This window comes from Megalops cyprinoides, chromosome 1, assembly GCF_013368585.1.
Source record: "Megalops cyprinoides isolate fMegCyp1 chromosome 1, fMegCyp1.pri, whole genome shotgun sequence".
Taxonomy (NCBI): Eukaryota; Metazoa; Chordata; class Actinopteri; order Elopiformes; family Megalopidae; genus Megalops; species Megalops cyprinoides.
In genome coordinates, this window is record NC_050583.1 from 35,674,571 (window position 1) to 35,697,366 (window position 22,796).

General features: G+C 39.4%; 1 protein-coding gene across 1 annotated transcript; it reads right to left on the bottom strand.

Annotated features, from left to right (window-relative positions):
* Positions 1-1,071: 1,071 nt before the first annotated feature.
* On the bottom strand, positions 1,072-21,455 carry LOC118789263 (receptor-type tyrosine-protein phosphatase H-like). The gene is made up of 19 exons (XM_036545610.1): positions 21,321-21,455; positions 16,341-16,422; positions 15,869-16,135; positions 13,065-13,331; positions 12,031-12,297; positions 10,992-11,258; positions 8,255-8,521; positions 7,904-8,137; positions 7,220-7,480; positions 6,839-6,932; positions 6,359-6,403; positions 6,115-6,196; positions 5,794-5,884; positions 4,451-4,527; positions 4,215-4,352; positions 3,997-4,119; positions 3,578-3,738; positions 1,735-1,870; positions 1,072-1,265 (listed from the first exon to the last, which is right to left on the bottom strand). Exons 1-19 carry the CDS (start codon positions 21,369-21,371, stop codon positions 1,116-1,118), a joined length of 3,060 nt encoding a protein of 1,019 aa, XP_036401503.1. The 5' UTR covers positions 21,372-21,455; the 3' UTR covers positions 1,072-1,115.
* Positions 21,456-22,796: the final 1,341 nt, after the last annotated feature.

Here is a 22,796-nt window from a genome sequence, read left to right on the forward strand (position 1 = left end):
TTTTCAGCACTAGGGGGAAGACACTCGCTTAAAATCCAGAAATGCCCACTTAAAGCCTTTATCGAGTAATGTGAGTATCAGGAGCAGTATCCACTAGTCATGAAGAGAGAGACTGAGGGAGGGAAGGAGGAAGGAGAAAAAATTGTTTACTTAAACAAATGACTGAATCTCATTTGATAAACAGTAAAATTCCTGATGAATGGTCAAATATTTCTAGTCTGCCATGGGTACCTTGAGTTTTCCAGTACTGTTGTTTCTGTTTCACTGTGTTCACTGTGTTGTACTACTGAATACTTACACAATCCTATTTAGAGACATCTATCTCAAAATATATAGAAGAACAAGATGTGTTTTTTTTTTATTTTGCAGCACCAAAGCTTTGCTGTAGTGGTTATCCATTTCTCCTGATCTCTCTCAACATTTGTGTCAGGACAAAACCGACTGTACGTGTGGAAGATAACCAAGTACAATAATGTGTCTAACTGAAAGTCACTGAAATTGAATAATGTCAAATGCTAAATAATAGTTGGTTGCGTTAGATTTGATTGAAAAAATTGCTTCATACTTTTGCAGGTATGCTGTAACTTTCCATTAGAAATTCCCCACATGAAGAATAGTTGTTAAATCAAAACATTGTGAATAAAACTATATTGCACTTTCATTGTTTATAGAAATGATAATTATCATACATCGTATTGGGAAGTGTTAAAAATAATTTACATTCAGGCCTGCAACATTCTGAAAATTATTTTGAAAACATTTTGAAATTATTATAAATACTATGGCTATTGTCCTACCATCTACTACTGTAGATCCTTGCATTATGATTTGAACTAGCAGCATGGCAGACACATTACTGATCATTACTGCTGGAATTCAATCCATAATTTGGTACTGTACAAAACACAAAATAAATGTCTATGTGAATATTAACATATGTTAAAAAAAACACAGTATCATGGCTTTCAGTAAATTACATTATTGTTTTCAACAAGACTACAAACTGGATGAGTGGAGAAACCGTAGTGTTGGTTGAAAAAAATGCTTCAAAATACAAATATTTTAGGGTGATGGGATTGTAAGTGGCCTGTACAGGGTAGTGCACAGTGTAATCTTTAGGTCTGTCCATTCTCTGCTTGAAACTCTTTAAGTGCCACGGCATTGACATACATCATGTCAACATTTTCATATAGGGGCTGTTCTGGTATCTTCTGTTTGGGCTTGAGGGAGTCCATGATGCACTGATGCAGAAAGACGTATTGACACTGAAATGGGAATGAAGACAAATGGAAAGAGAAAATTAAAAAAAAATATATTGTATTGTATATTTTTATCAGTTAATGCCTTAGCCAGAGCTAGCAGTAGCACATCTTATGTATGATATTGTACCAATCTTTGACTCTCAATTTTTATATTAAGACAGAATAATAGTGTACGTCAGTACACCATATGAATTTCCACATTTAAACAACCTCATCCACAAAATTTTAATAGTATTTCAAAAAGTAAAAAAGAAAAATATTTTGACAACATGTATCCACAGTGTATTCCCCTTACACAACACAGCAGACTACAGCTGAACTTGGTGTAGACAATATTCATAATTTTTCCAAGTAGAAGGGAGACATTTTGTAAGGACTGAAAACCTCCCTAAACAACATTCATAAAATCTATAAAATGAAAGGGCACAACACAGGGGGTCAGACGTGGACAGCATACAGTTATAGGCCCTACCTCGGTCTGCACCATGAGGGGACGGTTCAGTCTCATCTTGTGTACGAAGGCAGCAAGGCCCACTACCCTCTCCTTTTCCAGCTGCTGCAGTGTCACATCAAGGGCAATTAGGGTACCTGTCCGGCCCACACCTGCACTGAGGGACATAGGCAGAGATGGTTGGGCAGGGTACAATGATTGCACCCTTCTCTGACAGAGCCCTTTTACCTTCACATGTTGGTATAGTACACTGTCAAAAAGGACACTGCAGCCCACTGATGATTGTACACATACCATGTGGTAGTGTCTGCCATAAATCATGGGATTCATCTGTTCAGTCTGTTTTCATTACTTGGGTTGACCTGCCCTACTGTTGATTAGGGGGTGTTCATACAGTGCCAATTTGTGAGGCTTGCATTGGATGGAGCACTCATGAAACTAAATTCAGGCCAAAACCATAAATTGCATTTATTATACATTCAGAATGTGTACACTCATTCAGACAGTAGCTATTAAAATACTGTGTCCCTTTAAAAATGCTGCTGTGCTGCCTAGCTAATTAGCTCTATTCTATATTTTTATTTAGCTAGGTAGGTTGTGAAAATCTGACCAGATGTGCATGTTAGAAAAAAGCACTATTCATTAGTATTACATTACATTTATTCAGCAAACCAGTCCAGAGTGACTTCCAGCACAAAAGAACAGAAGTGTATCCACTCAAGCTGAATGACCAACAATGTAAGACAGCTAACAACACTCCCAGACCAATGAGTGTGAGCATAACACTATTCAAGCCACAAGGGACCATTGAGGGACAGTGAAACAAACCTGATCTAGTAGAACACTGGATGCTCACAACTGATGAAATACACTCTTCTGCAACCTTCTGTGATTGCATAAAATGTGATCTACGTTGAAATTTCTTTGTAGAAACAGATCCTTAAACTTAATATTTCAGGTTTAAAAGTATGTGTTAGCGCCTGTGATCGGGACACAAATGCGGACCACAGGATGTTCCGGTTCCAGGCGCTTTATTGAAAGGGACAGGCAGTTCGTAAATCCAGAGACAGGCAGGGTTCGAAACACAGAGAAGCAGTCCGGGGGCAAATCCAAATTCGGGAGTCAGGGAGAACAGGGTCAGGAACCAGGCAGGTGAATGGCAGCAATCAGATTCAAACGGCAGGCAGAAATCGTGGTTGGGAAACAGGCAGGATCAGCAATGTAGCAATGTAGCAATGTAGCAATAACTCACAAGAAACAAAACACGGGGACGAGACAGGTGAAACACACTGAAACGAACTAGCAACAAGACAGAGACACACAGGGAAGATATAGGGCTGGGGTGACGAGGAGATGGGATGCAGGTGAGCAGGCAGGCAGGTGCAGGCAATGAGGAAATCAGGTGGGCAGGGACCAGGCGGGGTCGGGGCGGGGCTGGAACACAAAGAAAACAAAAGCACAAGGACAGGGAAAAACAAAAACACCGCGGCTTAAGGGGGCGGAGCCCTGACAATATGAATAGAAAGAAAAATATCACTAGAGAAGGTGGTCAGATTCAGGTCAGGGTAAGGAAAAAAGTCATGAGGCATTTTCGATGTCATTCCGTCCACATTTTTTCTGCTCTCGAGGCATAACTGTACTCATGTTTGGTACCAGGATGTAGGGAAGGGAATAGATGCTTTTACAAGACAGCAGTCTTGGCTTACCTACTGAATGTCATTCATTTATACAGCTGTATACAAAGTTAAGTGTCTTACTCATGTACCCAGTACGTTTTCAATCTGCAACCCCCTGGTAGTAAGTCCACCTTACCATACAGTCTACTTTCGATGCAGTTTATTCACCAAAATTCCTCTAGGTTTACCTGCAGTGCACCACCGTAGGTCCAACAGAACCACAGCTCTCTATGTGGTTGCGGACAAGCCCCCTGAACTGGATCAGCGCCGAAGTCCCATCTGGAACTCCATGGTCTGGCCAGGCAGTGAAGTGGAAGTGTTTAACCAGCCGGACTTCAGACACAGCCCTCTGAGCACAACATATAAGAACAGGACATGCATTTGGCAAAGCTATGAGGCATCACCTCTCTCACTTGCAGAGTGTGTCAGAGTGTGTGTGGCGTGGAGATATATAGAGGTATTATTAGAGGTTAATATTTTTATAAGTTAAATGAGGAGAGCTCCAGCAGGGAAAATAATATGAATTTTTAATCCAAATAAGGATTTGGAATTTTTTGCCTCGTAGGACAGGCATTTTTAGATGAATACAGATGGAACCCACACTCACATTCGTGACCTCAAACTCTCGCAGGGTCCAGTTGCTTTCCTTCTGCTCAGAGGAGATCCTGACTGACACATCTCCGTATGTACAGGGAGAGTAGTCCAGAGGCCAGTATTGTTCACACTTAACCTGAGAGATAGAGAGGGGGGGAAAAGGGTAGAAATCTTGCACATGAAAAATAACATGAAAAAGTGTCTTATACACAGACATTGTGGAAAACGTACCTTCCCACTTTCAATGCAGTTGGTCAACATGACTACACCTTGCACTCTCTGTTCCCAAATCATCCTCCAGAAATCATTCACTGTGGATGGGAGAGGACCCTGAGCAGCTATGTACTGCCTAGCATTGTTGCCATAGCCCTTGGAGAGAGACACTGAGTGAGGTTATGCAGTCACAGGGTACTACTGTACATATAGCCTTAGTCAGCATTGGCCGTATTTGGACTGGCAGGACTTACAGGCATGTAGTTGGCATTGATGTAGTCAGAGGTATAATCATCATTTATGGTAGTGAGTTTCACCCGAGACCAGTCATCTGGGGAGACCAAATTGCATATGCATACATTATGATTCTTTTTCATCTTGAATATATTTTTTGCCTCAAATAAATGCTCTAACAATAAGACTTTAAAGCATCTTAAAATAACACCAGAAAGCACATGTACAATCACAGGCATAGAGGTGTCTATGAAAAGATTAATATGGGTGTTCACAATTATATCAAAGAAGTGCAGTGCAATGTGGAATGCTGTTTTTAGTGAGTTTAAATAAGTTTCTATTGCATACTGTTTTCAGCATTCATTAAGAGTAACAAAAGAAATGCACTTATCCAAACTTATCACAGAGTAATAGTTCCAGGACTATTTTACTGACTAAATTAGTTATCTGTCTAAAACTGAGTGCCTCATAAAAATCTGAGGTGAGACAATCTTCCTGTTTCTTGTAGCTCTATGCCTGAAGCAGAATTATGGATCTCTGGTGACAGTTCAAGTTGTCTATCCTGATAAAAGGCAGTAATGCTTTATTGTTTGCTCCACCTGATTTTGTGCAAAGTGTTTATAATCTTACAGTTAAGTAGGGTTATAAACTGACAGGGAGCCAGGGAGTCATTCAATACCAGGGATGCCATCCAATCTTCATAAGTATTTTTGCTCAGGTCTTAGTTTAAAACAAAGGTGTTTTGTTGTCCCTTGTTATGGAGAACCTGTACAGCGTGCTTACAGTTCATATGTCTTTGGAATCTATGATTGATCTCATTGTCGTTTTTGTTTTTCTTACAGTTCACACAGTCAGAAAATCATGGAAATGGAAGAATTGTACCGAAACAAATACAGATTGCAAAATAAATTTGTGTGATTACCTTACAGTAAAATTCATTACATGTGATGTATGAATGCAAATGGAAATGGCTAATGTTTGAAAACCCCAGCAACAAATAAAAGTTTTGTTTGAATCATTTCTCAGTCCGAAAGTGCAGGCAATACATTCAGGAACTGCATGGCACTCATTGTTACATTAGTCTGAGTCTAAAAATGTTTTTAGTTGCACAGGGGTCAACAGACAAGGAAAGGATCCTTTTCTCAACAGGGCATAATGCTGCATTCAGACTTAACCTGCAAGTCTACTCAGTAAGCAAACCCTCATGCAAATGCACCTATTACCGCTGTAGTTACATATTGTTGCAGTAGACACAGTCCGAAACACACATAGCAAAGTGCATGCGGAATGTGAAGCAAAGTGTGGGAAGGTATGGGCCGGGGGCACAAAGAAGAGGAAGGAGAGATGGGAAAAAGGGACTCACAAGGGAGCACGTTGATGAAGCGGTTCTTGTCTCTGTTTTGTGGGATTTCAGCTGCTTTGCGGGTCTGCTCTGTGCCAACAGTGCTGAGGTCCTGCAACAGGGTCGCACCTCTGATACAAAGACTCGGAGGAATCTACACGCCCATGTAGGGCCACAGGCTCACACGCTGGCACAGAACATACTTACATAGTGACACTAAGATGTTCAAACATATTCTAATATCTCTAACACATTCATATCAGAAAAGCAAAAACAAACACACAGCACTGACTGAAAACAAATGGGTAATTACAAAAATACACAGACACACTCTCTCTCTACCTCATATTCTTCTCCAAATCCTCTGTTCTGATCACAGCTCATTTCATTGAAGTGGGCTTCAAACTTCCCTGCTGGAATAGGTCTGTGGAAGATTAAATATGATTACTGTGAAATCATGGCTCTGAGGGCCAATAATTGCATGCAAAATAATAGACTTCTATTAGGCTAATAATAGACTAATAATAGACTTCTGTGCCACATATGAGTACAAAACTGTGCAGATCAGTGTTAACTTTATACCTACTTGAAGTTGTCACTGGATATTTTGGATTCCACAAACAACTTCGGACTATGGAGGAAAAGATATATTGGATAAGTCATCATCAACATAGTCAGAGTAACTGGAGTGTAGACTATGCACTGGTAAATTGAAAAATCAATGTTCTCATTTTACAAGAACAATGTCATTCACCTCAGAGTTTACCATGAGCCATCATACACAAGAAGACTGTGTTATAATGTTAATATAAGATACACACTTGTATCAAGGTATGTTCTGTATTTAATCTTATGAAGCTCGTTCTCTGGATAATCCTCCCAGGCGAGAGACCTCTGACTATGGGCTTTCATTTGTTTAATCTAGAAATGCCACATGATGAAGTGAACAAATGAAGTACACACAAACATGCTTCCAAAGTTATGGCCACAGTTGTGGGTATTTAGGGACGTTAGGCATCTACTGTCCTACAGTATAATGTAATATTATGAGAATGGCTGTACCCACCTGAGCAACTCTGGTTTGCGACGCAAAATGAAGACGACAAGAAACGCCACAAAGGCAAGTAACAGGACTGCCATCACTGACCCTGCAATAACTCCTACAAAGAGTGAAAATGATTTATAACTGCATGCATTTCCTCACTGATTCACTGCACATGACATTTTTTGTACCACATAGCAAACTAGCAAACACAACAAAGTGCACAGTTGCTATCAGTTAATTCTGATATGAAGTAGCCTGAAACTATTTTAATCTATATTTTAGTCATGGCTTTTGGTAATGCAGTATTTATGAGATATAGCCAACATGCACTAAACCTGCTGCTAAAGACACACATGCACAAATACACACACACGTTTAATTGTTTTCCATAGTTTCCCTCACCCTTTGGGTCAGTCAAACAAGATTTTTCCACAGGACCACTCCGCTGGTTTCCAGAGACTGAATTCACAGTCAGGTGGTATGTGTGGGCTGGTTGTAAACCATTAATGATGGTGTGCGTCTGTGTCCCAGTCACATTATGGCTTTGGTCTGAAACCTGTATCTCCACTTGTGTCCACACACCCTGCGGTGCAGCCCATGACAGAGATAAACTGTAGCCTCCTGATGCATAGTCGCATTTTAGGCCTGTCACCAAGGGAGGAACTGAAAGAAACAGAGACAGAAACATCCACCTTGACTCCTGACTGACACCTCACACATGGCATTGAAAAATGTTCTTTCGGTCTCTTTGTGGTGCTGGATGAGACAATAGCTACAGACAACTTTTTCCTGCATTCACATTAACAGTGCTATAGTGTCAACATTTGTGCCTCATGAATCTCACTTAGGAATATTTATTCTCTCTATAGTGATTAAGAGTACAAAAAGTTCAAGAGGGGGAGAGAGAGAAAGAGAGGGAAAGCATAAAACGTGGAAAATGCTGTCTATTACGTTGGTAATGTGACTTAAGTGAAACAAAACAGAGATCAGACTTGTACAATTTAATATTCAGTTCATAACTCAGTAGACCATATGTGTACTGTGGCGATACCACCTCACTGTAACCTGACAGAGATAATGACTCACCCAGTGTTAGAGTATGACCACATTGTGTGAAGTTCCTTGAGTTCAAGAGCAAAAAGAGTGACACATTGTAGGAGCTGCCTGGATACAGTCCAGTGAACAGCACCTTGCTACTGCCTACAGTGCCATCAACTACTTTGGTCCCATTGGTTGCAGTAGCAGTGGAGAACGCTCCATGGATCTCAGCCTCAACAGTTGTATTAGTGATTATCCAGTTTGAATTGGCACAGTTGATAGCTTCAGGGAATTAGCATCACAATGAAGGTGGTCAGAAAACACAAAATAGGACAGAACTGTACTGTAAAATTTTATGAGCAGTACACAGCAAAATGCTGTGAAGGAAAGAGGACTCACTTGTGGCTGCAGCAAAGTTTTGATTAGTGCTTTCCACACCCTCAAACACAGTGAAAAGCATGAAGTCATATTTTGTCCCAGGAGAGAGCTCTGAGACTGTGTATTTCACTTGTACATCCATTGTCTCACTGATGTTAGCAATATGTGTACGATTGCTGTATGTCAGTCTGTACTTGTAGGAGGGGTTATTGGACACCCTTGGCCACTGCAGAGTAAACTTAGTCTCACTGCGGTCTTCCACTTCAACATCCCTAACACGGTGAGGTCCTTAGAAAGAACAAGACAGAAATGAGATTTTCAGTATGTGTACAATCTCAAGGAACCATATAAACTCTAAATACTTGGTTAGCCTGTGCCCAGTTCTGAGCACCCCATTGTTATTTTTATTTTTTCAAAATTTTTTGAAAACTTCAAAAAGCAGTCACAGAATTGAGATGGTGTAGACCTGACACATTTGCAGAGAGCTGAGTAGCACTTTTTTTCTTATAAAAGGGAGGGGAAGGAATGCCTAATGCTCACACAGGAGGCATTGTGCACGAAAATCTCCAATACATTACATTATTGTGTGATGTACATAGGTTACAACTTTTATATGTCACCCGAGCCTGCAACATTTCATTTAAGAGTCCTGCTCTTTACCACCACACCAAACTGCTTCCCAATACACTACTGTCCCATAGCCAATAGCTATTCTGTATACTACAGGTCTCTCAGTGCACTACATGACAACCAACACCAATTAGAAAATTTGGTGCCGCTGTCATTGACATTGACTTAGCAACTCTTAGACTCCTGATGAAGATAAGGCTTTTGATGAACATCACAACAATTTTGTTTACAGTTGTTAAGGAAAATTAAGTTATATGCTCGCAAACCATGTAAATGGTTCCACTGCTGTGCAATGAGCTTAATCCTGTAATAATAAAAATCATTCAGAGAGAAAAATAACAGCCAAGTTTGCTGAATTGCATTTCCCTTCAATGGAGAGGATTTTGGCAGTGGCACCACTTTTTGTCAATTACTTTTTTTTTTTTTTAATTCTGACTGCTCTGTGAACTCTATTGCATTTTGATACCACAGTAAACGGTTCCTTATCCTCTTAGCCCTTTCTGCTGGCTCTCATGCCAGACTCACATTTCTCATTTGTCTGATTAATCACTGACCAATTCCCATGCATCTCCTCATGAAGGAAAAAATGCCCCAATACATCAGACAATTTGAGCACTCCTCAACAATATTGTAATACCCATTGATGATGTCAAAAGTAAAAGGACGTGTGTTTCTACAATGAATATCTGTACGCACCTCATTTCCCTAAGCTTACTTCCAAAGCTACAGTGCAATGCAAATCAGATCCTTTCTGTTAGCTGAAATATTTTCATTCTACAGCCAACAAGTGAAGGGCAGATATTTCGTTGTAGTGGACTTCTCTAGAAATCTTTTAATGGACAAACAGCAATATTAATTGTTACTTTTCAGTGTGCATAATTGGTGTTCTTCCTGAATGCTGTCTCTTAACATTTACCTTTACCATTACAAACACAGCACAACTTGGGCTTGCTTCTTGTTGTCTAATGTAGAGTTTCCTTTAAGTACTGTAGCTCTCTCCAAGAAACACCCAGGTTCAAAAAACAAAAACTGAAAAAGAAGTGTTCTCCAAGGTACTGCTTTAGTTGCAATGGAATGTTCCCTCATTTTCAAACAGATCTTAAAATAAGTCATGGGCTTCATGTCATTCACCTAGAATTCCTGATGGAATGACTTTTCAATGTAATGGAACATATCATCCACAACCTCACAGATGTGATTAAAACACTGTCCTGATAAGTGTTTAGTATAAGTAAATAATTGTACATAGTCCCAATCTAAAGGCACATTATTATATGCACTACAGTGAGGGTGGGGGTGCTAACCTGAATAAACTAACAGAAACATTAGTAAAACAATCAGGTGTTGTCCATAGCGGTACACCTCTCCAGGCAGTGTTACAAATAGTATGGAGTCAGGGGTGGAGCCGATGACTCATTGCAGAGGGGGCGAGGACCTGTAGTGGGCCCTAATACCCCTAGGCTATATGGAGATGCAAGACAGATCCAAGCGAAAACTTACAGAGACGGAAGGGCGGAACAAAGAGAAATGTGGAATACAATGAGATGTGCTCTTTCAGCACACCTCATCGCGTGAGACAATTTTTAAATATCGCGGCTCTGTCAGCAGTGACGGCGATGGGAAATAAAACAAGACAGCCGGCGATCGCCTAGTTCCTACTTTGGGACTCGATCAGAGGGCATAATTTTTCTGTTTGTACACTTACACAAGGATACTGGACAGCGAATAAAGTTTTCTGTGACTCTATTGTGTCTCTGGTCATTCAAAATGAATATCATGGTGAGAAACTTAGCTAGGGGTCGGTTGAAACCATTACACCCTCAGTCTGACTTTTTTTTTTATTTTTTGCTGCAATCAAGACACACAAACAAACTTTATTCAAAATATTCAACTAAACAACAAAAATGCATGTTTAGTCAGGCAGATTGGGCCCAAGGTGGGCCCCTTTGTAACTGGAAGAACTGTGGGCCCGGGGCAGCTGCACCCTCTGCACCCCCGCTCACACCACTACAGTATGGAGTTCAATCATCCCCTTGATCTTTGTGTCAGACTCTCATGGTTCATAATAATGTTTCATTGTTCTTCAAATCTGGTTACAAGAATGTGAAAGAAGGAAAAGGAGACTCACTTGTGACTTGAAAGAAATTGTGTCCAGAGCTTTGCACACCCTCAAACACAGTGAAGAGAGTAAAGTCATACTGAGTCCCAGGAGAGAGCAGTGAGACTGTATAATGTACTGCCCCAGCTCCCTGTCCAGTGGTGCTACCGACCACGGTACCATTTCTGTACTTCAGTGTGTAATTGTAAGTGGGATCACTGGACACCTTCTCCCACTGCAGAGTTATTGCAGTCTCATTGCGGCCTACAACTCTGACATTTTGAACATCGAGAGGTGCTGAGGGTGAAAAAGACAGAGACAACAAACATGAAAATTGCAAAGATTCTCTGAACACCACAATAATATCACCTGCAATGGGAGATACACAAACTAAACACAAAATCAGGACTCTTCACATCACAAGGAAATTCCACATGAAGGGAAACACCATATTGTACTTATCCTTTCTAACATGCAACAGACAAAAACATATTCTTCTTCAGTGGTGCTTTTGGAAAACAATGACTCATCTTCATGTGTATAATACATCAGAAACAAAACTATCAAAATGGTTTTTCTGTCAGTTTGTCTTTCTGCCCTCCATATCCCATTCCCAGGGACTAGTGCATTTTTGTCCATATTGATGGGACTGAGTTGTCCTCCTTTAGTCTCTGCCACCAAAGAGACATATGAGAGGTTTCAACAATCGTTGATGTGTATCAGAGATAATAAATAAATTATCTGCTTTTTGAGATTATATTGAGTATAAAACTAATGTGTGAGGCTCTGTAGACCTTTCACATTTTGGAATGAAGGAGAGGAGCGAGCAAATAGGAGAATAAAATAAGGCTGTGGGGTTGACAGTCAGAAAAATAAGATGTTAGTGCTGGAAGCCTTGAATAATGAAAGGAGAAGTTTTCCTGTACAATATTACATCTTGCTGTCATTTCTGAAACACTCAAATGGTTCATCCTTCAAAAAATCTCTATAACTTAAAAATGCAAGGGAAAATCACCAAGCTCAGTTAATATTACAGCAAAGGTAAAAGGAAAGGAGATGGCAAACTCACTTGTGACTTGAGAGAAATTGTGTCCAGAGCTTTGCACACCCTCAAACACAGTGAAGAGAGTAAAGTCATACTGAGTCCCAGGAGAGAGCGGTGAGACTGTATAATGTACTGCCCCAGCTCCCTGTCCAGTGGTGCTACCGACCACGGTACCATTTCTGTACTTCAGTGTGTAATTGTAAGTGGGATCACTGGACACCTTCTCCCACTGCAGAGTTATTGCAGTCTCATTGCGGCCTACAACTCTGACATTTTGAACATCGAGAGGTGCTGAGGGTGAAAAAGACAGAGACAACAAACATGAAAATTGCAAAGATTCTCTGAACACCACAATAATATCACCTGCAATGGGAGATACACAAACTAAACACAAAATCAGGACTCTTCACATCACAAGGAAATTCCACATGAAGGGAAACACCATATTGTACTTATCCTTTCTAACATGCAACAGACAAAAACATATTCTTCTTCAGTGGTGCTTTTGGAAAACAATGACTCATCTTCATGTGTATAATACATCAGAAACAAAACTATCAAAATGGTTTTTCTGTCAGTTTGTCTTTCTGCCCTCCATATCCCATTCCCAGGGACTAGTGCATTTTTGTCCATATTGATGGGACTGAGTTGTCCTCCTTTAGTCTCTGCCACCAAAGAGACATCTGAGAGTTTCAACAATCGTTGATGTGTATCAGAGATAATAAATTATCTGTTTTTTGAGATTATATTGAATATAAAACTAATGTGTGAGGCTCTGTAGACCTTTCACATTTTGGAATGAAGGAGAGGAGCGAGCAAATAGGAGAATAAAATAAGGCTGTGGGGTTGACAGTCAGAAAAATAAGATGTTAGTGCTGGAAGCCTTGAATAATGAAAGGAGAAGTTTCCCTGTACAATATTACATCTTGCTGTCATTTCTGAAACACTCAAATGGTTCATCCTTCAAACAATCTCTATAACTTAAAAATGCAAGGGAAAATCACCAAGCTCAGTTAATATTACAGCAAAGGTAAAAGGAAAGGAGATGGCAAACTCACTTGTGACTTCAGAGAAATTGTGTCCAGAGCTTTGCACACCCTCAAACACAGTGAAGAGAGTAAAGTCATACTGAGTCCCAGGAGAGAGCGGTGAGACTGTATAATGTACTGGCCCATCTCCCTGTCCAGTGGTGCTACCGATCACAGTACCATTTCTGTACTTCAATGTGTAATTATAAGTGGGATCACTGGACACCTTCTCCCACTGCAGAGTTATCGCAGTCTCATTGCGGCCTACAACGCTGACATTTTGAACATCGAGAGGTGCTGAGGGAGAAAAAGACAGAGACAAGAAACAGGCGAAAATTGCAAAGATTCTCTGAACACCACAATAATATCACCTGCAATGGGAGATACACAAACTAAACACAAAATCAGGACTCTTCACATCACAAGGAAATTTCATATTACAATAAGAGGATATAGCATGAGAACTTTCAGTATATCATTAACATTTGCACATCTAGGGGGTTTTGTTAGGCACAGTGCGAAGCAGGGCACTGGTGTTGCATTACATTTGGTACGCCCTGTCAAATTTGGTTCCCCTCAGCTTTTAGCACACTGGGACACTTGCTTACATGCTTTCCCTTGTGATTTATGTTGTTCAATATACTCTCCCTAAAGAGGTCACCTAATCCAGACCCTATCCCAAACCAAAAATGCAACCTTATCCTTACCCCAATCCTAACCCTACCATTAAAAAGGTGAGTTTAATTGCTGGCTTACTACAAAACTCCATTTTTTTCTTTGATGTAAAGTTTAATTTGTACATTTCCATTCACAGTACAATTAATGTTATTGCAATAAGAGTCCATGTCCTGGAGGTCCGTCTCTGGTTTTGCTTTGGAGCTGCAGCAGAGAGTACACACATTTTATTTCAGCCTGACAAGATGTTACCTCTGCTGTTTCCTGCTTTGAAGTCATGGTTGCCGGTAACTTTGTAGTGATCTCTCTGCTTTGTGGCCACTTACAGATATTATCTCCCTGGCTTGGAAGCTGGTTTTAAATTATCTAGCTAATTAGACTAGCTAGTTATGTTATGAATATCATGCGTATAGGAATGACTAGAGGGTGCCGTAAGGCACTGTGTGAATCGTGCTTCATGTAATCAATAAAACTTCATACATTTGGTCTCGGTTCTTATTTTATGTAACTAGCTACATACTTAACCTTACGTTTTCCCCACTATGGATCCATTTTATAAAGGCAACATGGCAATCAAAGTGCAATGGTATTAAAAAGGTGCACAAAACTTTAATTTAACCATGGTATAACAGGGAATATTGTTGCAAATTGACCAACGGGAGTAATGGGCTGGAACCAACTGCTACATAACATTGGAAACTCCATACCTATCATTTCAGATATGCAACAGAAGAAACCATGCTGCTGTCCACTAGTACTTGTAAAAAAAATCACTCATCTTCATGTGTATAATACATCAGAAACAAAACTATCAAAGTGGTTTTTCTGTCAGTTTGTCCCCCTGCCCTCCATATCCCATTCCCAGGGACTAGTGCATTTTTGTCCATATTGATGGGACTGAGTTGTCCTCCTTTAGTCTCTGCCACCAAAGAGACATCTGAGAGTTTCAACAATCGTTGATGTGTATCAGAGATAATAAATTATCTGTTTTTTGAGATTATATTGAGTATAAAACTAATGTGTGAGGCTCTGTAGACCTTTCACATTTTGGAATGAAGGAGAGGAGCGAGAAAATAGGAGAATAAAATAAGGCTGTGGGGTTGACAGTCAGAAAAATAAGATGTTAGTGCTGGAAGCCTTGAATAATGAAAGGAGAAGTTTCCCTGTACAATATTACATCTTGCTGTCATTTCTGAAACACTCAAATGGGTCATCCTTCAAACAATCTCTATAACTTAAAAATGCAAGGGAAAATCACCAAGCTCAGTTAATATTACAGCAAAGGTAAAAGGAAAGGAGATGGCAAACTCACTTGTGACTTCAGAGAAATTGTGTCCAGAGCTTTGCACACCCTCAAACACAGTGAAGAGAGTAAAGTCATACTGAGTCCCAGGAGAGAGCGGTGAGACTGTATAATGTACTGGCCCATCTCCCTGTCCAGTGGTGCTACCGATCACAGTACCATTTCTGTACTTCAGTGTGTAATTATAAGTGGGATCACTGGACACCTTCTCCCACTGCAGAGTTATCGCAGTCTCCTTGCGGCCTACAACGCTGACATTTTGAACATTGAGAGGTGCTGAGGGAGAAAAAGACAGAGACAAGAAACAGGTGAAAATTGCAAAGATTCTCTGAACACCACAATAATATCACCTGCAATGGGAGATACACAAACTAAACACAAAATCAGGACTCTTCACATCACAAGGAAATTCCACATGAAGGAAAACACCATATTGTACCTATCCTTTCTAACATGCAACAGACAAAAACATATTCTTCTTCAGTGGTGTTTTTGGAAAACAATGACTCATCTTCATGTGTATAATACATCAGAAACAAAACTATCAAAGTGGTTTTTCTGTCAGTTTGTCTCTCTGCCCTCCATATCCCATTCCCAGGGACTAGTGCATTTTTGTCCATATTGATGGGACTGAGTTGCTCTCTTTTAGTCTCTGCCACCAAAGAGGCATCTGAGAGTTTCAACAATCATTGATTTGTATCAAAAATAATAAATAAATTATCTGCTTTTTTGGAGAATACAACACTCAAATGGTTCATCCTTCAAACAATCTCTATAACTTAAAAGTACAAAGGAAGATCACCAAGCCTAGTTAATATGATGGCAAAGTAATAAGGTAAGGAGATGGCAAACTCACTTGTGACTTCAGAGAAATTGTATCCAGAGCTCATCAAATTCCCAGACACAGTGAAGAGAGTAAAGTCATACTGAGTCCCAGGAGAGAGCGGTGAGACTGTATAATGTACTGCCCCAGCTCCCTGTCCAGTGATGCTACCGATCACAGTACCATTTCTGTACTTCAGTGTGTAATTGTAAGTGGGATCACTGGACACCTTCTCCCACTGCAGAGTTATCGCAGTCTCCTTGCGGCCTACAACGCTGACATTTTGAACATCGAGAGGTGCTGAGGTAGGAAAAGACAGAGACAAGCAACCAATGAAATTGTGCAGATTTTTTAATGCTACAACAGCACCAGCTGCAGTTTCAGCATCTGGCATTAATACGGATAGCATGATCTTGTGGCAACCTTTTTTTTTGTCATAGACAAATTTACCAACAACTCAAGCAAAATGCCACATGCAGGATGTTGCTGTTGAAACAGTACTCACGTGATGGCGTGGTTGGAGCTGGAGTGGTTCTTATGGCAGTGGTTGACATTTGAGTTGGAGGAGTATTAGTGGATGTTGCACACTAGAAAATGAAAAATCATTATAAAACAGCAATTTCACAACAGTGTCAGCTCTCAGTTCTCAAGCCTACCTTCATAAAACTAAACATACTGCATTGACACAGTCATGTAAAACAATTCCAAACAATATTATAGTATCTATTTTTGTGAAATTTGTGTGAAAAGTGCTGATCACTGTATTCTGGTATTTGCTTCTCATTAAATCAAAGGGTTCATTACAACATTTCAGCATTGCTGAGGTGGACATGCTTGTGTGTGCTGGCAGGAGCGCAAAAGTAGCAAATGGTGTTGCGATAGGTTAGCAAACTACAAACACCTCAAGGTCTCAAAGTCAATGGCATAAACAGAAATCTCTAACAGTCCACAATAGTCAAGTGCAAGTAGAGAGAGCTGGGGCCAGTACAACTGCAGTATTTTGATAACGCAAAAACGTGCTGCAAAGGGCAATGCAGGTGTCAAGTGTGTACTGAGTGGGCAGAAAATAAGAGGGGCCAATCAGGACACAGCCACTTACTTTTAAGCGCATTTTCCCTAAAGCCATGACAGAATGGGATTCTAGCAACAATGTGCGAAAGCGACAGAGACATGACCAAGGAAGACAGCAGCATATGACAGAGAGGAAAGAAAGAGGCAATCCTTGAATGTCTTTTATTGATGCAATGATGCAATCATTGTGTTGAGCTATTTTGTAACATAGCTGAAAAGATGGCAGCCTCACAGAGAAAACATGCTATGAATAGTATAACACAGGAAGGGAAGTTGTCATTGAGGGTTGCTATATTCCAACACCGTGGCTCCAACAACTCCAAACTGGTAGCATTGCCCCTTGTTGAGCACACTTGTCACGGATTGCCTGCCATACTCTTCAGGGGTGCATAAAAGAAGACTGTGTGATGGTCTATATGGCATGTAGAGCTGCCTTTGTGACATCTTCTGATTTCCTACCAGTGAAATGTTTTTGTCTAAGTGCTTGAATGCCTGTTTTGACTATTTGCCTGAGTGTGTACCTGAACTGTGTGACGTCCCAGGGCATGACTGGGCTACTGACTTTCCTTGAGTCTGTGCTGCCAGTAAGCAGCTAAGCTGCCTGGCCGGATAGGTATGGGAAGCCTTGATTAGGTTAGGCTTTACATGTGTATTTCATTGTAAATCGTAAGGTCAGTAGCTATCTGCGACCTTGTAACTTACTTTCCAAGCACTGGCTCTCCTACTTGTAGCTGAATTCAGAAACATCGATAGCTATAGTAATCATAGGAAAAGATAGTATTTCTAACTTGGAGGAACACATTCAGTAAAATGAGTGCTACTGATTACAGTAATTTTATTTATTACTATGGTAGAGTGGTAGTGGTTCAAAGTTCAAAGTGGTAGAGTCAGTGCTGTTTTCAGCTGCTGCTAGCTAGCTAGTCTGCTGAATGTGTGCATCTTTATTCCAAAGTAATTGTCATTGTACTGTTGTATAAAACCATTCCGGGTCTTGCCCTATGTCACCATTGAACATCATTTTGAATCAAGCAGAAAAGGTGAAGACTTCTGTGCAGCATGCTAGTGAAATTAATGTTACAAAACTGACATATACAAGAAGCATGAAGCAGGTTAGGACACAGCACATTCAAGCAGAGATAATGCCAATAGCCCCTGTTGTCATTTTGACCTTTTCTCCCCCCCTTTACCAGTTCATAGACGTGGGACAGATGGAGCTCACATTAGGTTTTGCAAACCCATATTAGTATTTAAAATTTTGGCTTGGATCATTGAATCCTAGGGATTCAACTGAAACTGAATGCCTCCAAAAAAAAACCATTGCATTCAGCCAAAATCACATTTGATCATCCTTAGAAATCTTTCAAAGTATGATCATCCTTAGAAATAACAGGCCAAAAAGTACAAATTATTTTAAGACTCTGTTTGGATTGAAATGAAACCTTGAAAACAAATTTAGTTTAGAATTGTACTAAAATACTAGAAATTATGTTATGGTCAGAATGTAGGATTTGATGATCAATTCCAAATTGTCGAAAATGGCCCAAATTCATTGTCATTGTGAATGGATGACCCCCATTCTGAAATGTCCTGCATGTGCATATAAACAACAACAAAAGGCATCATGCTTGTCTAGTCACAGTCTGGTCTAGCCATGGAAGCCATGGCTCTAGCCATTATATTCACAGCAATTTTCAGTGGAGGCCAGCTGTGAATTTGTCAGGTTATGATGAGGAGGGCAAAAAGAAGAGATGAGAAGGCTTTAGGTGTAGCAGGATGTGTGGTTATCGTTGCCACCTCTGTGCAAAGAGACAGGCGGATGCAGGAGAGAAGGGCCATGAGTGGTGTGACCATGATGTGACTCTTCACTGAAATGCCATGCTAACACAAAATTATAACAACGAGGGTAACCTGCTGCGTGCAAAGTGATGTAAAAATCATTAAGGCCATGTTAAACACAGTTCTGCAATCAGAAGTCTATCCTGATTTGAGGCTCCACACACAGGTTACATGCAAGTCGCATAGCTAGATATCCGACTTTTTCCACATATTCACATGGCCTAAATCAGAACTGAAGATGCAACTTCATGTGTTTTTTGATGTTCACTCTGTTCTAACAACACCTGAACTGAGTCAGGTATGAGGGAAAAATTCTGAATTGGGCCACTTTTAGCTGCAGTATGAATGTAGCCTTATATACTATACTAGAATTATAAAAAAATGCATACTGAATTATTTGGGTGATAAATGAAAAGCACACATTTACAGTTACATAAAAGATCATCTTTTCTCCCTGTAGTTCTTTTTTAATAATCCATTTTATGGTCATCTGTCCTCTTATGTTTTCCCTTGCATGTCTTTTCTCTCTCTCATTAACAAACATTTTCAATAATCATGTCTGCGACTAATAATTTCTGTTTTTCCCTTTCCTGTTACTGAAAATTGTAAACCACGACATGTGACTTCCCATATCAACTATAGCATATCATAATTTTTACAACACTATACTGTGCTATAAAAACCTGTAACTGTAGGTCTAATCAGTCAAGGATGTCAGAGTTCATCCAATTTTGTCAATATTGTTTCAAATACCACCAACCCCGCACCCCCGTATTAGCGCTTAGGAATTTCTACTTTCATTGATTCATTGAAAGGTGGACATTTTCACAACATCTGAGAGAAACTTTTAGTCCTTTCACACAGCATTTGCGATTCTAAACACATATTGTGAGAACTGGGAATGGGAAGTGGATTACTTCAACTGATATACTATTTATCAACACTAACACAAGTGAAAGATAGGTAAAACGGATTAGTTGCCAACAGCAATAGTCATTACTAATCTATGTTCTTTATAGAAAAGACAACACGCATGCACATTGTTATTTATTTTGTTCAGTATGAAAGCTTTGCACATTTTGCAACCACTGGCAAGGGAGTGCAAGGACAAGGCTGTTCTAACAGTTGATTCGTGTTTAATAAAATATACATAATCCAGATCACTCCGCTCGCTCAAGATTAGTAATCTCCTGATTCACACATCACTAGGGGAAACTGACTACTGCAATGGAACATGTAGTACATTACAGTTCAAGGGTTGCAAAATGTTCAGTTTTAAAGTAACCACACATTTTAAATAACACTAACTAGAACAAAAACTGGACAGCCCTTTGTGATTTGAAAATACTTATAAAAATGACAAAAAAAATCTTGATTTCTGCCCTCTGCTAGTGACAGCTCTGTTTTGTATTTTCATATCAAACCTTTTGCTAAAATATATTTTAACATGGTTGTAATTTGTCAGCTGTTGACTGTTCTAATATCGAGTTAATTAGTCATTATTGGCTATATTGTTGATGTATATAGTAAAAGCACAACTGCTTAAGCACAACTGTGTTAGTATGAATGAAATTACCGGTGAGCTAGATACATTTTTGCAAATCTAAAATCATACTCTGTTACAAGGTAATAATTATAGCCAGCATTGTTACATGGCTGCTGTGAGTATTCAAGGGAAGTTTAAATTACAAAATTTTCTTAAAAGGCAAAACGTTTAAATACCAATGATACATTTACATTTACTCATGCATCAACATTTATAGTGTACATATGAGATTACATATCATTAATTCACTGTAATTCTGCCAACTTTTATGAGATATAATTATAATTAGTGTGTTAATTATTGGGATTGACGAGAAGGCAATAAAATTGTGAAGATATCTTTTATTAATGATATTATATTATATTTCATCACTGATAAATATTGAAGTAGCATCAACAAGACAATAACAAGTATTTCACCTGTAATTGATTCTGTAAACAATGCAAATACAGAATACAGACCTATCACTTTGTGTTATTACCAGTGCCCTAATGAAAGCTGTACTTGAAGGTGTAAATGAGAAACTCTAGTATTATATGAAAAGAACAGTTATGATAACTGGATTATTCATCAATGGAAACAGTTTGCTAAACATGATACACTGCACATGTTTGTACATCTCAAGTTCTGCTGTGTATGCCATTAAAGCAGGTGAATGGTTGTTCTTAGGAGATTGCAACCTGGCTGACCAGCATGCCCACACCTTCATCACACTTCTTTCTCAATTTTTCAGACATTTTCACAAACAGCCAAGTGAATGACACAAGCATTACGAGGTCAAAAGTTTCATTTTTGCTTTGGTTCTCCCCAAATGCGTTCAGCAGTACACAACAGACACTTTGTTTTCTACGCTTTCATACCCTTATAAAAAGGCAAAAGACTTGACAATATTTGAGCCAATTAACTTCAGTTTTAATTGAACACATTTTTAGCTTTCGTTTCAACCTTTTTTTAGAGAGACAGATATCAGAATAACAGAGAGGCCTCTGCACTCAAATACCACAAGGTCATTATGAATAGAAACTTACTTACCCACACTTGAGCCACAGATAGACACAGCAGGAAACTCTTGACAAAATACATTTGAGTAGCAATAATAAACCTCCACAAGTTTCTCTGTATCCTCTTTAGGTGTGAATTTACTGTGTTTCTCAGTCTGCTCTTTGCCTGAAGTTCCTGTGTGCAGCTATAACCCTCTTGTCATGCCTGTTTGACACTTGCTTTATTCTTACTTCTCTTTTCTGTTCGGAACAACTGCACATGTAAAGACCTTTGCTCTGCCCCTTACTTCCTTATTCTCTTTCACCTCCCTCTCTGTGTGTGTGTGTGTGGCAGGTTTATCAGGCACAGGGCAAAATGCATCGATGCAGGCACGATTCATTTGAAACAAAGGATCACAGGTAAATGAAGCAAACTGGGCAAAGAGTCAAAGCATTCTGACACATGTAAACAAAGCAACCCACCTCGTATGGGTTTGTGAGTGTGTGTTATTTTGTGAGATATGTTAAACAGAGAACTCTGAAAATGGGATGTGTGAAACGTCTGAAGTTTTGCTATCAGAGAATCTTTTTTCATTTTCAGACTTTAAATCTTTTTTTTTTTCATTATTTAACCTTTATTTCACCAGGTTTGTTCCATTGAGATTAAAATCTCTTTTACAAGAGAGACCTGGCCAAGAAAAGCAGTGCATCAGGTTTCAGACAAAATAAGACAACATAAGTATAAAAAATAGGACAAGTAGAAAGTGCAAAATACAACCAAAAATTGTATTGGAACCACTGCTGTCTGTTGTTTGAAAGTAGAGAGACCACTAACACTGAGATATTTGTGCAAAGAAACAGTTTTTTATCTCAGCAGTTAGGGTGGAAGCGTCAATATGATAAATGGCAGGAAAAGGTACTGATCACTCTGAAATTACAAGGGTCTGTAATTTGACACCTGTCAACTTTTTAAACATTTTCATTTTCTATAGTTATCACATTTTTAATGTATTCATAATCATCAATATTCTCTCTGTAAGACAATATTTTTTCTTTATAGTTATAATTTGATAATATAAATAGGGCATAGCAACATGATGAGAATATTATGTATCTCATACTAACTGGAAGGACATGGCTACAAGGGTACAATTTTCACAAAAGCTTAGTAGACAAATTTCATTTCTTGAAAGTTGCTAGCAAGTGTAATCTGAGTGAACCTAGCACACGTAATAAGTGGGACTAGAATTAGGGCCATCTGGGCTGGTACATATGACCTTTGATATCACAGAGTTGTACTGTGTATCACCACATCAGGAATCTTTAATGAATTCAGAGATACAAAGTCATTAAATGGGTAAGCTGGCCAGGGTTTCCTCATTTTAACACTCTCAGGCTCCCTGCAATTTGGAAGCACCTGTTCATGTATGGATGATATCAGTGGTGTAGCGCCTGTTCTCCAATGGGCGTCCAATCTGTTGTAGTGTGCTGTGTGACTTGGAGTGTGAACTCCTGTTGACTGAGGACA

What these genes read in the sequence shown, in the direction of transcription:
- LOC118789263 (XM_036545610.1), bottom strand. Translation starts at nt 21,371, where the DNA reads ATGTATTTTGTCAAGAGTTTCCTGCTGTGTCTATCTGTGGCTCAAGTG. An exon ending in ATATCCAGTGACAACTTCAA is followed by an intron (nt 6,197 to 6,358) that starts GTAGGTATAAAG and finishes AATCTTCCACAG; the next exon opens with ACCTATTCCAGCAGGGAAGT. An exon ending in CCCTCATGGTGCAGACCGAG is followed by an intron (nt 1,266 to 1,734) that starts GTAGGGCCTATA and finishes TTCCCATTTCAG; the next exon opens with TGTCAATACGTCTTTCTGCA.